The 15,510-nt window shown below is 40.8% G+C and overlaps 1 protein-coding gene across 1 annotated transcript in view; it reads left to right on the top strand.

Moving 5' to 3' along the window:
• CACNA1S (calcium voltage-gated channel subunit alpha1 S) overlaps window positions 1-15,510 on the top strand; it is a 422,207-nt gene that overhangs the window by 303,988 nt on the left and 102,709 nt on the right. The window contains exons 29-30 of the mRNA XM_077270340.1: window positions 2,783-2,935; window positions 11,975-12,040. Of these exons, the coding sequence (XP_077126455.1) occupies window positions 2,783-2,935; window positions 11,975-12,040 (219 nt within the window). The remainder of the gene's footprint in view (window positions 1-2,782; window positions 2,936-11,974; window positions 12,041-15,510) is intronic.

Below are 15,510 nucleotides of genomic sequence, written 5' to 3'. Positions count from 1 at the left end.
TACCATATTACACCCTGAGAGAAAAGTGAGTGCAAAGTATGGGCTCGCCTGAGGTCTTGCACACTGATTCACAATCTTAAGAATATATATATATATATATATATATATATATATATATATATATATATATATATATATACAGTATATATATATATATATATATTTCTATTCCTATTTCCCAACCAAATGTTTCCCTCCCTTCCCCATATAAACTCGAGAAACTAGAGGAAAAGTCCATCCTTGACTGTATGGAGAATATTACGATGACACAATCAGGACAGTCAGGCAGATGCAGAGTTCTTCCAACCGGTGAGCAATGCCGAGAAGGCTTGTGCTTGATGCGGCACCTTTCACTTCACATGTCCCGGGTCTCTTCTGTTATTTAACAGCTTTTACAGCTGGAATTCCCTCACATCTGGACAGGTTTGGATACCGGTTCAGTTCAGTTTCAATCTGCCGCTGCTTTTTACTCAGTTGGGTGCTGTCACAAGGGGATGTCATGGTATTCCCCTCCAGCACAGCCTCAAACACTCCTCATTGCTGCAGACTCTCCCCAAGATGGCCGTGCTTCCTCTTCCTGTCTTTCACTTTTATAAAACCCTCCCTTTTACATCTTACAGGCATATCACAGTCTCTTAATCATGTTCAAAGAGCGACATCTTGTGGCGAGTTAACAACATTAACTATAAAGAAACAAATCTATTGACAATAAGTACAAAGATTATTCAGGCATGAGTACAATTTCATTTAGCTTCAATTATACTGCCCTGGTGAGCCGACACACATCTCACATTGCAAACTGTATTTTGAAATGTGGAGACTCAAAGTTGGGACTCCATCTGGTGGGTTGCCTGTGGTGGAAGGTGTGTCAGAGGCCTATTATACTATTTCTACTCTGTGGAAATTTCTGCTATTTTAGTGCTGTGTGACAATTATTTTTTTTGAAATGTGGAGATTCCAAGTTGGGTCTCCATCTGGTGGGTTGCCCATGTAAGTAGGGCTCCCATACAGGCAGGCCTGCACTTACTTTCAATGAACTTCCTGTGTTATTTTCCTTACTTTTTTCTACCAATATTATTGTATGAATCTGATGTTTGTGCCATCTGAGTGTGCCTGGAAAAAACAAATGGTGGTGTTGCATGAGGTATCAGATCTCCCAAATAAGAAGGCTTACACCACGTCTTAATTGAAATTCAATTTAAAGCTCTAAATGCTGGCCCAGACCCTGATACAATATGCATGGCCTATTGCTGCCTGCTGCTGTGCCATTTTAAAATGTTCTACTGTTGGTCAATTGATCAGTCACCTACTTGTGCTACTATCCTTACATTTTTCTACTAATATTATTCTAAAGATAAACTTGCGCAAGATGAGACCTAAAGGAGGAACATATGTTTACTGGAGGTAATAAGTATAACATAAACAAGCTAAGAATGAAAAATCATATATTGCACTTTGCCCATGGACTAATTAGCCCCAATTTTGTAGTTGCACCTTGCCCAGCTGTAGAGAAAGCTACAATATTGCACAGCCGTCTGCGGATGATGACCACCTGAGAAGAATATCAATATATACGGTACAGGGTGATGAATAAACATAAACAAGCTGAAAATGAAAAACCTCAGATTGCACTTTGCCCGTGGACTAATTATTCTTAGCCCCAATTATATAGTTACACCTTGCCCAGCTGTAAAGGAAGCTATATTATTGCACAGCCCACTGTAGATGATGGCCGCCTGAAAAGAATATCAATTTATTCGATACAAGGTACTTGTGTACCCCTTATTAATAGAACGGTAACAAATCGATTCAATCAAGTGATGAGTCGTAGTTAAATAGTCCTCAGTGTATTCACAGTCTTAGTGTGAAAGTTCACAGTCCTTTTTGGGTGCAGGCCCCTCAGGGTCCTGTATGAAAATCCTATATAGTCCATCAAAAAGCATGCATGTATTTGCTGAAAAAGAAAGAGCGGATGGAAGCAGCCACGGCCAGTGGCAAGCTTCTGTTGAAGAGGTGATGTGGCGCGCTTCAGTAAGATTAGCCGCGTCGGAAATCTGCTGAGTTCGCACCGCTTTTACCTTACTTGGAGCTCCTGTCGCAATGAAACTGCTAATCCCTCCTGCTGAATTTCCCCCACTACCACCGTCCCTCTGACAACTCCTCCTGCCGGGGTAGAAAGAAATCATAAATGGGCGTGGATTGGAGTGTTGCCAGGGAAGTGGCCAAAATTTGCCGCACATTTGTCCCTCTTTCTATTTTTCAGTAATTGGGAGGTAGGATTCTGTTGCTATATGGATCTACTGGTCACCTAACAATGCGATTCTTTTTTAGCCCTTCTGACGCAGCATCTGCTAAAACAAAAAAACTTTGTTTAAACTTGTCTTTTTTTATCCTCCTGACTAATTTCTTACCAATGGAATGGGGCTAGGAGAGGTTTTGTTACTGCTACAAAAGTAGAGGGGAGAAGTTTAGACTTTACTTCCTGCTGCTCCTGAGCTCCTTCAGTCCTAAGGTGCTTGATAAATGTCAAATCAAATGAGGAAGGGTCATTTTGTGGTAAACTTTTTTTTTTTATCATAAATGGATTTCCTGAGTTTCTGTGGCTAGCAAACTGTATCACACCCTATTGCTGTATTTGCAAATATACATGTATTTTATATTATACATATATATATTTTTAACTAAAGAAGCATGTTAATGTTAATTTTTCTTTGGAAAGAAGCAATGTTGTGTTAACATCTTGTGATGGGATCTTAAGTATTTCACCTTATTTTTATGACAGACACCAGGCATCCCTGCTACACCAGGAGCTGAAGATTCTTCCAGGATCTCTATTACATTTTTCCGATTGTTTCGGGTCTTGCGCTTAGTAAAGCTGCTGAGTCGTGGTGAGGGAGTAAGAACTCTGCTCTGGACCTTTATCAAATCCTTTCAGGTAAAAAGTCAGCCACTTTAGTTTAATTAATAAACATCAAAAACATGAAATATATCAACTCTGCCTGAGCCTTTCTCAATCCCCTACACAGTATTCCGTTGTTGCTAAATGGGTCACTAAACACACATTACTCTTTTGATTATTTAGTGTTAATTTCAATTGCAGTTTTGCTTGTTTCTCAAATAAAAAATTAATTGTTAATCAGTTGTAACTATGGAGAAGTGATGTCACAAGTGTGTGCCAAATGGACTGTTTAAATGAATGTTGTATATTGAATGCAATGTACATTTGAGAAAGACTTGTGTAGAGTCAAAACACAACTCTTATTAGATTTTTTTGTTTTGGGATTTTGCCTGTCACTGTCATTTCAATAGGCTTATCCCTATTTGAAATCAAGTGTACAAATAGCTACATTGTAAATTACTTTATGTAATGTTGCTGTAGTGCAGTGTAGCGGAACCTCCACCAGGGGATGCTGGTGAGGGAAGAGAGGTTGCGCGCACACAGCGAAACACCACTGAGCAGCAGCATAAGCACCACCTGGCGGCGAAAGAGTGGTCAGACGGGACGAGTCAGAAACAGTCAGGACAAGAAGTACCAGAAGTCACACCAATACACGTGGTCAAATACAAGCTAGAAGTCAGAGCCAGAAGGGAGCAGAGATAACAGAGATGAGAGACAGTCAAACAGGTCAGAAGACCAGCCGGGTCACATGCCAAGAGGTCCAAGCACAGGGAGCAAATACTAAAGGTACCGTCACATTAAGCGACGCTGCAGCGATAGCGACAACGATGTCGATCGCTGCAGCGTCGCTGTTTGATCGCTGGAGAGCTGTCACACAGACCGCTCTCCAGCGACCAACGATGCCGAGGTCCCGGGTAACCAGGGTAAACATCGGGTTGCTAAGCGCAGGGCCGCGCTTAGTAACCCGATGTTTACCCTGGTTACCAGCTTAAAAGTAAAAAAAACAAACAGTACATACTCACCTGCGCGTCTCCCAGCATCTGCTTCCTGACACTGACTGAGCTCCGGCCCTAACAGCACAGCGGTGACGTCACCGATGTGCTTTCACTTTCTCTTTAGGGCCGGATCTCAGTCAGAGCAGGAAGCAGACGCTGGGAGACGCGCAGGTGAGCATGTACTGTTTGTTTTTTTTACTTTTACGCTGGTAACCAGGGTAAACATCGGGTTACTAAGCGCGGCCCTGCGCTTAGTAACCCGATGTTTACCCTGGTTACCAGTGTAAAACATCGCTGGTATCGTTGCTTTTGGTGTCAAACACAACGATACACGGCGATCGGACGACCAAATAAAGTTCTGGACTTTATTCAGCGACCAGCGACATCACAGCAGGATCCTGATCGCTGCTGCGTGTCAAACTAAACGATATCGCTAGCGAGGACGCTGCAATGTCACGGATCGCTAGCGATATCGTTTAGTGTGACGGTACCTTTAGACAAGGGGGGTGGTAGGAAAGAGAAGTCACGGGAACAGAGTAAACGGGTAGAGGACAAAAACATGGTATCAAGGGGTCAAGTGCTCTAGCCTGGGAGCATGATCTATCACTGACATTGGTCTGCATGCACAGCAGACTGAAATAGCCATACCGAACCCAAAACAAGACAGAGAAGGTTAACCCAGCATGACCAGACCGGGGAGACAATAACATGAAACAAAATCCCAGCCTGGATCATGACACTTTATTTACAGAAAATATTGTCTTATTCCTTTAAAAAAGTACTGGTCACTAGGTGTATTTGTCCTCTGTAACTTGCTGTCCACTGTCTCTTCTTAGGTCAAATCCTTTAACAGTTCATGGTTCAATAATAACTCCCAATCAGCACGCCTGCTGTCTTGGGGTTATATTTAACACATAACTTTCCTTTATTCCGTATATCTGATTACTCACTCGCTCATGTTACCTGCATCTTAAAAATATCTCCAGAATCTAACCTTTTATCACTTTTGAAACGGCAAATACACTTACTGGCGCTCTTACTCATTCTCGTCTGGACTGCTGCAACTGTCTACTGATAGGTCTCCCTCTTACTAAACTCTCTCCTCTCCAATCTGTCCTCAATGTGGCAGCCAGGGTTATATTTCTGTCCTCTTTAAACAGGTCTTATTATCACCTCACTTCACTAACCTAAATCTCCCTTTCCCTCCTTCTAAATGTTAATGATAATCTGCTCCCTCCTATTTATCTGCTTCCACACCCTCCATGTACCCAATAGCACACGGTAACTGCACTTAGATACTGGCTGATGACCGGATCATGCAGCTTTATATGAAAACCTTTATTTATTATAATGATGGATGGACCGTACATAACAAGGATTTTCTACCTATTCTGTCACCCCTATTTCTTTATAGACTGTAAGTAGTGCCCTCACTCCTGTAACTGAACCATTTGTTATTTTTTATTGTTTTCATTCTCTGTACGTGTCTTTAATTATAAAGTGCTGGGGATATGTTGTTGCTATACAAATAAAATTATTATTTATTCTGCTGAAATGTATTGTGACACAGAGATCCATCGACTCCCTGCACCACAATAGCTATACAAGCCACAAGCCTTTAGGGGCCGGTGTTTGACTTTGGCATGCCCATTGAGGTCTGGCATGTGATGTTACTGCCATGTCCCAGACCTTGCAATAGCTATGGAGGAGGAAGAGGACTTTTCTCACCATGGCAGAGAGGAGAGAGGTAAAAAGAATCAGTTTTTTTTTTTTTAAAGATATGCTGGAGAAAATCGCCAGCATGGGGGATATTATTACAGGGTGGGGCCTAGGACGGTGGACACTATTACAGAATGCGGGACATTATTGCAGCATGTGACAGGGATGGGGGACATTATTACAGAATAGGGGTTCAGGACTGGTGACATTGTTGCAGAATGGGGGACAGAGGACACTATTACAAGAAATGACTAGGACAAGGGACATTATTATAAAAAGGGGCTTCATTTTTCATTTTTCACAAAATATAATTTTTTAAGAGAAATAGAAAGAGAAAAAAAATAAGAAAGCACATGTACGAACATATAACAAGGTTTCAATTAAAAAAAAAAACATATTAAACCTGATACTTAACAGATTTGCATTGGCTTATGGAATTCTTCAAAGATTCTACATTTTTAAAGTTCTGAAAGAGGGGAAAAGACATACCGGACTTACAATGGACAAGGGAAGGGGCAAATACAAAATATAGGATAGAAAAATGGGGAGAGGAATGCCTGAGTCAATGTTCAAATATTCAGGGGTTACCAGAAAGTATCCCAAGTGGACCAAATGAGATTAAATTTCTCAACTCAATTTTCATTTATAGCAGTGCGATATGCATAATTTTAAATATCTTTAATCCTAATATATACTGTATTTTTCGGACTATAAGACACACTTTTTTCCTCCAAAATTTTGGAGAAAAGTGGGGGGTCGTCTTACAGTCTGGATGTACCTTATGGCTTATATATTTATGTGCCCTGTGGATGGGAATGGTAGAGTGGCGAAGGAGTGGCTCACAGGATGCAGGAGCCAGCGGCTAGCACGTGTGCTCGCTGTTACAGAAAATGAATATTCACTGCTCCCCATGCCCATAGTCCCTCCCACTTCTATGCACTGAAGCTGCCAACTAAAGGTGAGAGAGACAATGGGCGTGTGGAGCAGTGAATAATCACTTTCTTTAACACTGTTAGCTGCAGCCACTGGCTTCTGCAGCTGCTTGGTGATCACATATGCCCACTATTAAAGAAATTGAATATTCACTGCTCCCCACACCATGGGAGTGGAGAGCAATGAATATTAATTCTCTTTAATAGCAGGCACACGTAATCGCCCAGCTGCTGCAGGAGCCGGTGACTGCGTCTAACAGTGTGCCCGCTATTAAAGAGAATGAATATTCACTGCTCTCCACTCCCATAGTCTCGGGGGTGAGGAGTAGTGAATATTAAGACAGCTGACCTCAGCTTGTGGGAGCACATGACAGTTGTCATGTGCTGCTTACATGCGGAGATCAGCTGCTGGCATCAGAACAAGATGCCACGAGGGAGCAGAGGGAAGGCAAGTAGAATTGTTTAATTTTTTATGTGTGCAGCATGATGGGGACTATGTATACCAGGATGGGGATGAGGGTACCATGTATACCAGGATGGGGATGAAGGGACCATGCATACCAAAATGGGGATGATGGGAACATGTATACCAGGATGGCGGTGGGGCCATGTTTACCATGATGGAGGGCTATGTGTACCAGAATGGGGTGACATGTATACCAGGATGGGGGTGAGGGACAATGTAGACCAGGATGGGGATGGCTGATCATATATAGCAGGATGGGATGGGGGCCATGTATACCAGGATGGGGGCCATTTATACCTGAATGGGGGCTATGTATACCAGGATGGGGCACCATGTATACTGAATTGTTGGCCACATATACCTGGATTGTGGGCAATATATACCAAGATGGGGATCAGATAATATATATCAGTGTGAGGGTGCATATGTATCAGGATGGGGACATATATGCCATATATTCACCCAGATGGGGAATATTACACTTATAACAGTGTCAGTTGCAGATCCCCCCACCATAACCCCCCTGGATCAACATGTTAGGGCATGCTAGGCTATGGGTTGAACTAGATGGACTTAAAGTCTTCCTTCAACCTTAATAACTATGTAACTATGTAACTATAACAGTGTGTTATGACTACATTTTTTTGTTTCAATTTGTTTTGCCGTTTTCCTCCTCTAAAATCTAGGTGCTTATGGTCCGGTGCATCTTATAGTCCGGCCAAACTTTTACATTTGGTCAAACATTTACCAAACTTTGGCCAAATTTTGCAGATTTTTGGGAAAAATGCTTTGGAATCCGAACACGAATCCAAATGAGCAACGTTCGTGCCGAATTTGAGATTGGCAAACGTTTTAAAAAAAACAAGTTGACTCATCTCTACTGACTACATTAAAGAAGCACAAATCTGACGGACATACAACACTACACCAAATTCCATCTCTGAAATATATGGGGGAGCTGAAAAGAGTCATCAGAGGTCTATTTACAGATTCCGCAAGCCTTCTTGACTTCTGGACTTTACACCTGAGAATCCCAAGATAGGAATTTTCTATATGCCTCCCAAGATTCATAAGCCAGGTAACCCAGGGAGGCCAATTATCTCAGGGGTGGGAACACTCTCTGAAAAAATCTCAGGGTTTGTACAAAATGTCCTTAAACAGCTGGTAAAGAAGACAGCCATCTATTTACAGGACACCACGGACATTTTAAAACAGTTATCCACATTAGGCACTCTACCTAATAGTGCCATCTTGGCCACTATGGACGTGGAGTCCCTTTATTCAAACATCCGACATGAAGATGGAACATCCGCCTGCCAAATGTTTCTTGAAGCTAATGGGATGCCTTTTGAGTCTGTATCAAGACTCAACAGATTTATCCTCACACAACTTTTTCGCTTTCGGCAAGGATCTAGAGTAGTATGCCAACCTTTTAATGACTAAACTGGAAAATGACTGTTTCGCATCATGCTCCATCAAACCGTGGTCTATTTCAATTACATCTGTGACATCTTAATAATCTGGACGGAGTCTGAACAAGAGCGTCTAAAATTCCATGACAAATTCAATACATTTCATCCCTCCATAAATTTAACAATGGACCTCTCAAAAACAGAAATCAACTTTCTGGATACCACCATAAAATGTCAAAATGGTTCAATCCAGACATCGGTGTATCGGAAACCAAATTGACAATATGACAATACATACTTCAGATGGGACAGCTTCCACCCGAAAAACATTAAACAGTCCATAGTCTACAGCCAGGCCTTTTGGTATAATCGTATATGTTAAAGCCAAACATACAGGGATGAACACTTAACTCATCTTAAAAAGAGTTTTAAAACAAGGCTACCACCCCACCTCCATTGATGATCAGATCGCTAGAGCCACAAGGATCCCTAGAAGTCAATTACTTCAATACAGAGGGTTTTCTGAAGCATCTTTTGTGTCATTTTTTCATTCGTTCCCTGAGCATTTTTTGAACGTTTTTGGGTGTTGGTATTTTTTGGGAGGGTTTTTTCTTGTTTTAGGGCTCCCTCACACAAGCTTAAAACACGGCCATGCGATATTTGGACAGCACTCGGCCCAGTGTTATTCTATGGGGCAGCTCAGATCTGTGATTATTTTCTAATGTCAAGAATCAGATTGCACTCATCCATACAAGTCTATGGGTGCGAATTAAACACCGAACTGCACTTGGATGCCATCCTAGTGAAGTCCGATTGCCGCCAGCAATGGAGAAGATGGAGAAATTACTTTCTCTGTCTCCTCCGCACCTGTGCTGTGATTCTCTCATGTCAGAGGATTGGAGCACAGTGCCCTCACACTCAGCTCAAACTCTGACAGAGTTTGAGCGGAGTGAAATTAGCATAATTGGTCCAGTTCTCTCGCATGAGACAACATATGCCGTGTGATCCTGGCCTTACTGTCACGCTAAAGTCAATTTTTTTTACTCTATAGAATAATACAGAAACCACTAGCATTTTTTTAAGCAAAAACTACAACAAAACGCTCCCAAAAATTTCCAATTGTCTTCTGGGTATCTGAGATTTAACATTGACTTGTTAAGCAACTTAGCATCTTCCAAGCATCAAACTCCAGAACAATGGTCGGGTTACTTCTTTTATGCTCTTCGCTGTTTTCAAGCACATCAGGGGCTTTGCAATTGCGACATGGCATCAGCTATCAATTCCAGACAATTGTGTATTCCAAAAGTCAAATAGCACTCCTTCCCTTCTGAGCCCTGCCGTGCGCACAGACTGTAGTTTTCCACCACGTATGGCGTATTGGTCTACTCAAGAGAAATTGCACAACACATTGTATGGTTCACTTTCATTGAAAAACCAGAAAAACGTACTATTCACTTTCTCCTGTTACCATTGTGAAAATGAAAAATTTGTGAGCTAAAACCACATTTTTTGGTGAAAATGTGATCTTTTATTTTTATGCCTCAATGTTATAAAATGTTGTGGGATCTAGGTGCTAACAACACATCTAGTCAAATTCCTTGAGGAGTCTAGTTTCCAAAATGGGTTCAATTGTTGGGGGTTTCTACTCTATAGGCACACCAGGGGCTCGCCAAACGCTACATGGCTCCCGTTCTGGCTTCCAGACAATTTTGTGTAAAACTCAAACTTTGATCCTTCCCTTCTGAGCCCTGCTATGCTCCCACAGTAGAGTAGTTTCACCCCATTTATGGGGTATCGACGTACGAGAGAAATTGCACAACAAATGTTTAGGTCAATTTTCTCCTGTTACCCTTTTGAAAATAAAAAAAGTTAGCTAAAGTAACATTTTTGTGACTAATAGTAAAATGTTCATTATTTCCTTCCACATTCCTTTAAATCCTGTGAAGAACCATAAGGGATAATAAACTTCTTGAATGTGGTTTTGAGCACCTTGATGGGTGCAGTTTTTAGAATGGTGTCACTGTATTTTCTGCCATATAGGGCCCTCAATGTCTCTTCAAATGTGATGTACTCCATAAAAAAAGGGTTTTGTAAAATTTGTTTGAAAAATGCAATGAAATTGCTGATAAATTTTTAGCTCTTCTAACTTCCTAAAAAAAATCATGTTTAAATAATTATGAAAATGTAAAGTAGACATGTGGGAAATGTTATTTATTAACTATTTTATGTGGTATAACTATCTGATTTAAGAGCATAAAAAAATTGATGCGTTCCAGCGTTATTACCTCAAAACTACACTGGTCAGATTTGGAAAATGAGACTCGGTCATTAACGTACAAAGTGGCTCAGTCCTTAAGAGGTTAATATGATAACATTCAAATTGTTTATGCTGTGTGAAATGTTTGGCCATTGGTAAATGGGTTGTTTTTTTTCAGTAATTGTGTGGCGATGTGACCTCATCCTTGCTCTCAGTTTCTGTCCTGTTTTCCCACATAGAGGCCCCCAATAGGACATATAGTGCACAGAATTAAGTACACCACATTGGAAGAACAACATTTGAATGTCCTGGGAATCTTTTAGTCCTGCTGTGCATTACGGACCTGTATCCTGTCTGTGGTTATTACAGGAGTGCAGGTTTTCATGATAAATTGATCCTTAACTTTTAAATTGCATATTTTAAATTAAGAAGAATGATCAGTGAACGTGAATCTGGGAGTGCTCATTTATTATGTTTAAATATGTTTGAGTCCCATGATTTGCGACTGTTGGCAGCCTGCACACATGTGGAGATTGCAGACGCAGGTGGGATTAGTGGTGGGGAGGGACTTGAACATAATATGAGCACTTATAGAAACTTGATTCCAGCTCATCCAGTTGTCATCAACATTACTCTATGCTCATCCACCTGGGGCTCAGACATCGGCCTCGCTCTGGCCTCACATCAAGGAAAATAGAAAAAATTGGAGTCTGGCTCAACAAGACCCAGTCGACGCGTTTCGACTGCACTAGGCAGTCTTACTTATGACTTTTTCCAGTCGACGCATTTCGACTGCACTAGGTAGACTTACTCATGACTCATGAGTAAGACTGCCTAGTGCAGTCGAAACGCGTAGACTGGGTCATGTCGACCATGTAAATTTTTCTTTTGTATGCACCATATGTTCTTTTGAAAAAGAAAAAGAAAATCCAGTCCTGTTGAGCCGGACTCCAATTTTTTCTATTTTCCATAATATGAGCACACCCAGATAACACCCAAGCAGGTTCAGATAAGACGTAATCGGAGCATGTTCGCTCACCACTAATTGAGCTTTTTTTATTATGGTGTCAAAGTATTACAATTTAGCATTGTGGTACTTGAATGAAAGAAGATTATGCACCTTGAATTTGGTTTTATTCTAAAAAGTAACTAGTACTTTTCTGTACTTTTACTATTAGGATTAGTGATTAAAATCGCTGCCAAATTTTTACCATATAATTTGTACAGAGTGCAGTATTTCCTTTCTTAGAAATGTAAAAGTTTTGTTCACTTTTATTTTTGTTGTCTTTTACAGGCTCTACCATATGTGGCTCTGCTTATTGTAATGCTGTTTTTTATCTATGCTGTCATTGGAATGCAGGTATGTATGAAGGTTTGCAACACATTTTTGTCATTAAGGTGGACCTGTCACCTGGTCAAAAGAATCTGTTTTTGCTGATATTTTATTTCCCATGCTCCCCTGAATATTCAGTTTTTTGTGTGTGTTTCTGTTTATTTTGTTAAATCTACCATACTGTTTATAAGCCTTTTTATTTAGCTGTAATATTTATAGTCTTAACCATGGCTCATTTTTAGTGTAATCATAGATAAATGGAAAGGGGTGCACTACTCGTTGGTATAGAAACAATAATCTAAAAAGGGGGTGCACTACCTAGTCTATATATATAGCAATATCTGACAACAAGAAGAAAGTTAGACTAATTAGGGTATGCACAACCACATCATATATAAAAGTATCGAAAAACCTTTATTGTCACCTCACAAAATACATAAAAACATTTAAAAATATACAATACAAAAAGTCACACCCCCACTCACGGGTTTGAATCAAAACATGAGCCCACTAAAGTTACAATGACAGGGTGAATATCACAAACAATACTGTATATACAATCATACTAGACCCTGTGTGTACCAAAATACCAATCCAAAATAGTATCAATATTTGACCCAGGAAGAACCTGTATGTCATGGGCCCATGAATGTATAATACCCCTAATTGCTGGAACAAAAAGAGCACTCTGGATAAATATCCTCTAGGGTAGATCACAAAAAAACCAAAATGTTGTTCAGCTGAATACAACCTGAATTTTTTGGGATCGCAAAGTCATGGTCCAGGGTCCCGTGTTCCTAAGACCACTGAATGAATAAAGTAGCCCATGAGCGCACACCAGAGTCATCTGATAAACAGCTCAAAGAAGTAAGATTCCCTATAGAGAGTGCAGGGTATAATAACCCTAAGAAAAGGGGGGGGGGGTGAAGGACAGGCCCCACGCGTATCGCTGCCGCAGCAGCTTCGTCGGGGAAAGTGGCCTGGAGGTGAGTATGTCCGGGTTAAACATCAGAGAAAATCATATAAACCACATACCGCTGTGTCCGGATTGAAATGGAGCAGGAGAAACGCCGTCAGCGTGAATGTGTCCTAGAGCGGAAGTGTACATAGCGTCCGTGTACATAGCGTCCATGATAAGGACCGCGCGTGCGCACACCGCGATTCAATGCATGCGCAACACGATCCTATTTGGCAATCCTGCTTTTCATATTCTTTTTTATGTATTTATGAGCTAATAAAAATTGTATATTTTAATGTTATGGTCGGATCTTTTTGTTATTTCACCCCGTATTATTGGGGATAGGATTTGTTGAAAAAGTATCACACACTTGAAGTTGTAGTAATGCTTTATGAAAGATGGGAACAACCTTTGGAATTATCTAAAACTGTATGGCATTGTCGACCAAATTGGTATTAAATTTGGCCCAGTTTTGATTGGGGGTGTACATATTAATAATGGTAACTTGGCCACTTATGGATATTGCAAGATCCTGGCCTCTAAGCACCTGTCTGTGCTGTTGGGTGGACTACAAGTTCCAGAGACTCTAAGTGAGGGCTGCTGAGCGGAGAGAGGGCTGTCTTTAAGTCCGCAGCTGCAAATAAGTCCATAGTTATTATTATTATTATTATTATTATTATTATAGCGCCATTTATTCCATGGCGCTTTACATGTGAGGAAGGATATACATAATAAAAACAAGTACAATAATCTTAAACAATACAAGTCACAACTGGTACAGGAGGAGTGAGGACCCTGCCCACGAAGGCTCACAATCTACAAGGGATGGGTGAGGATACAGTAGGTGAGGGTAGAGCTGGTCGTGTAGCATTTTGGTCGATCGGTGGTTCCTGCAGGTTGTAGGCTTATCGGAAAAGGTGGGTCTTCAGGTTCTTTTTGAAGGTTTCGATGGTAGGCAAGAGTCTGATGTGTTATGGTAGAGGGTTCCAGAGTAGGGGTGATGCGCGACAGAAATCTTGTATGCGATTGTGGGAAGAGGAGATAAGGGGGAGTAGAGAAGGAGATCTTGTGAGGATCGGAGGTTGCGTGCAGGAAAGTACCGGGAGACGAGGTAACAGATGTATGGAGGAGACAGGTTGTGGATGGCTTTGTGTGTCATGGTTAGGCTTTTGTACTGGAGTCTCTGGGTAATGGGGAGCCAGTGAAGGGATTGACAGAGGGGAGAGGCCAGGGAGACAGGTGGGTTAGTCAGGCAGCAGAGTTTAGAATAGATTGGAGGGGTGCGAGAGTGTTAGAGGGAAGGCCACAGAGCAGGAGGTTACAGTAGTCGAGGCGGGAGATGATGAGGGCATGGACTAGGGATTTTGCAGATTTTTGGTTTAGGAATGTACGGATCCGTGAAATATAGCAAGTGTGCATTTCTGCTACACACAGGCAATTTGATCATCACCTGTGTGTAGCAGAGGCAATCGGGTTATTGCAGCTTCTAGACTCCTGTGGAGACTATTGAAACAAGTGAAACGTAAAAGAAAAATGATTTAAAAAATATTTTAAAAAAATAAATAAATAAAATATACACATAATTTGGTATCACCGCATTCAGAATCGCCCACTCTATCAAGATATAAAATGAATTAATCTGATCGGTAAACGGCATAGCAAAAAAAAGGTCAAAATGCCAGAATTACGTTTTTTTGGTCGCCGCAACATTGCATTAAAAGACAATAACGGCTGATCAAATGATCATATCCACACCAAAATGGTATCATTAAAAACGTCAGCAAAGCAAGCAAAAAATAAGCTCTCAACCAGCCTCAGACCATGAAAAATGGCGACGCTATGGGTCTTGGAAAATGAAGCAATATTTATTTTTTTTTCCTTTAACAAACTTTGTTTTTTATTTAAATGGTGAAAAAAAATCCAAACTATACCTGTTTGGTATCTACAAACTCGTAATGACCTGGAGAATCATAATGGCAGGTCAGTTTTAGAATTTGATGAACATGGTAAACAAAAATCTTAAAAACAGTTGTGGAATTGCACTATTATTGCAATTTCATCGAACTTGGAATTTTTTCCCATTTTCAAGTACACGACATGGTAAAACCAATGGTGTCATTCAACAATACAACTTGTCCCACAAAAAAAAAAAACCCTCACATGCCCATATTGATGAAAAAATTAAAAAGTTATGGCTATGGGAAGAAGGGGAGCAAAAAAACAGAAACGTAAAAACGAAAAAGGGTTGCGGCTTGAAGGGCTTAAAGGAAACAAAAAGAAAGGCTGTGATTGGTGCATGTGATCGAGTATCTGTGAGGTAAGTGTTTGTTCCAGAACCTCCTAGCAGAAACACCTGTCTGTACTGTTGGGTGGACTACAAATTTCAGACACTCTAAGCGATGGCTGCTGATCAGAGAGGGGTCTTCAAGTCCAGGGCTGCAAATAAGTACATAGTTAAACGCAATATCATAGTTTAACACAAGAGCATAATTTGGTGTTTTCTTTCCATTGTTTTTGTTCTACTTTTATCTGTACTGTT

This window comes from Ranitomeya variabilis, chromosome 1, assembly GCF_051348905.1.
Source record: "Ranitomeya variabilis isolate aRanVar5 chromosome 1, aRanVar5.hap1, whole genome shotgun sequence".
NCBI classification, from domain to species: Eukaryota; Metazoa; Chordata; class Amphibia; order Anura; family Dendrobatidae; genus Ranitomeya; species Ranitomeya variabilis.
Note: the sequence above shows the minus strand (reverse complement) of the source record. Positions and strands in the feature narration are given on the sequence as shown.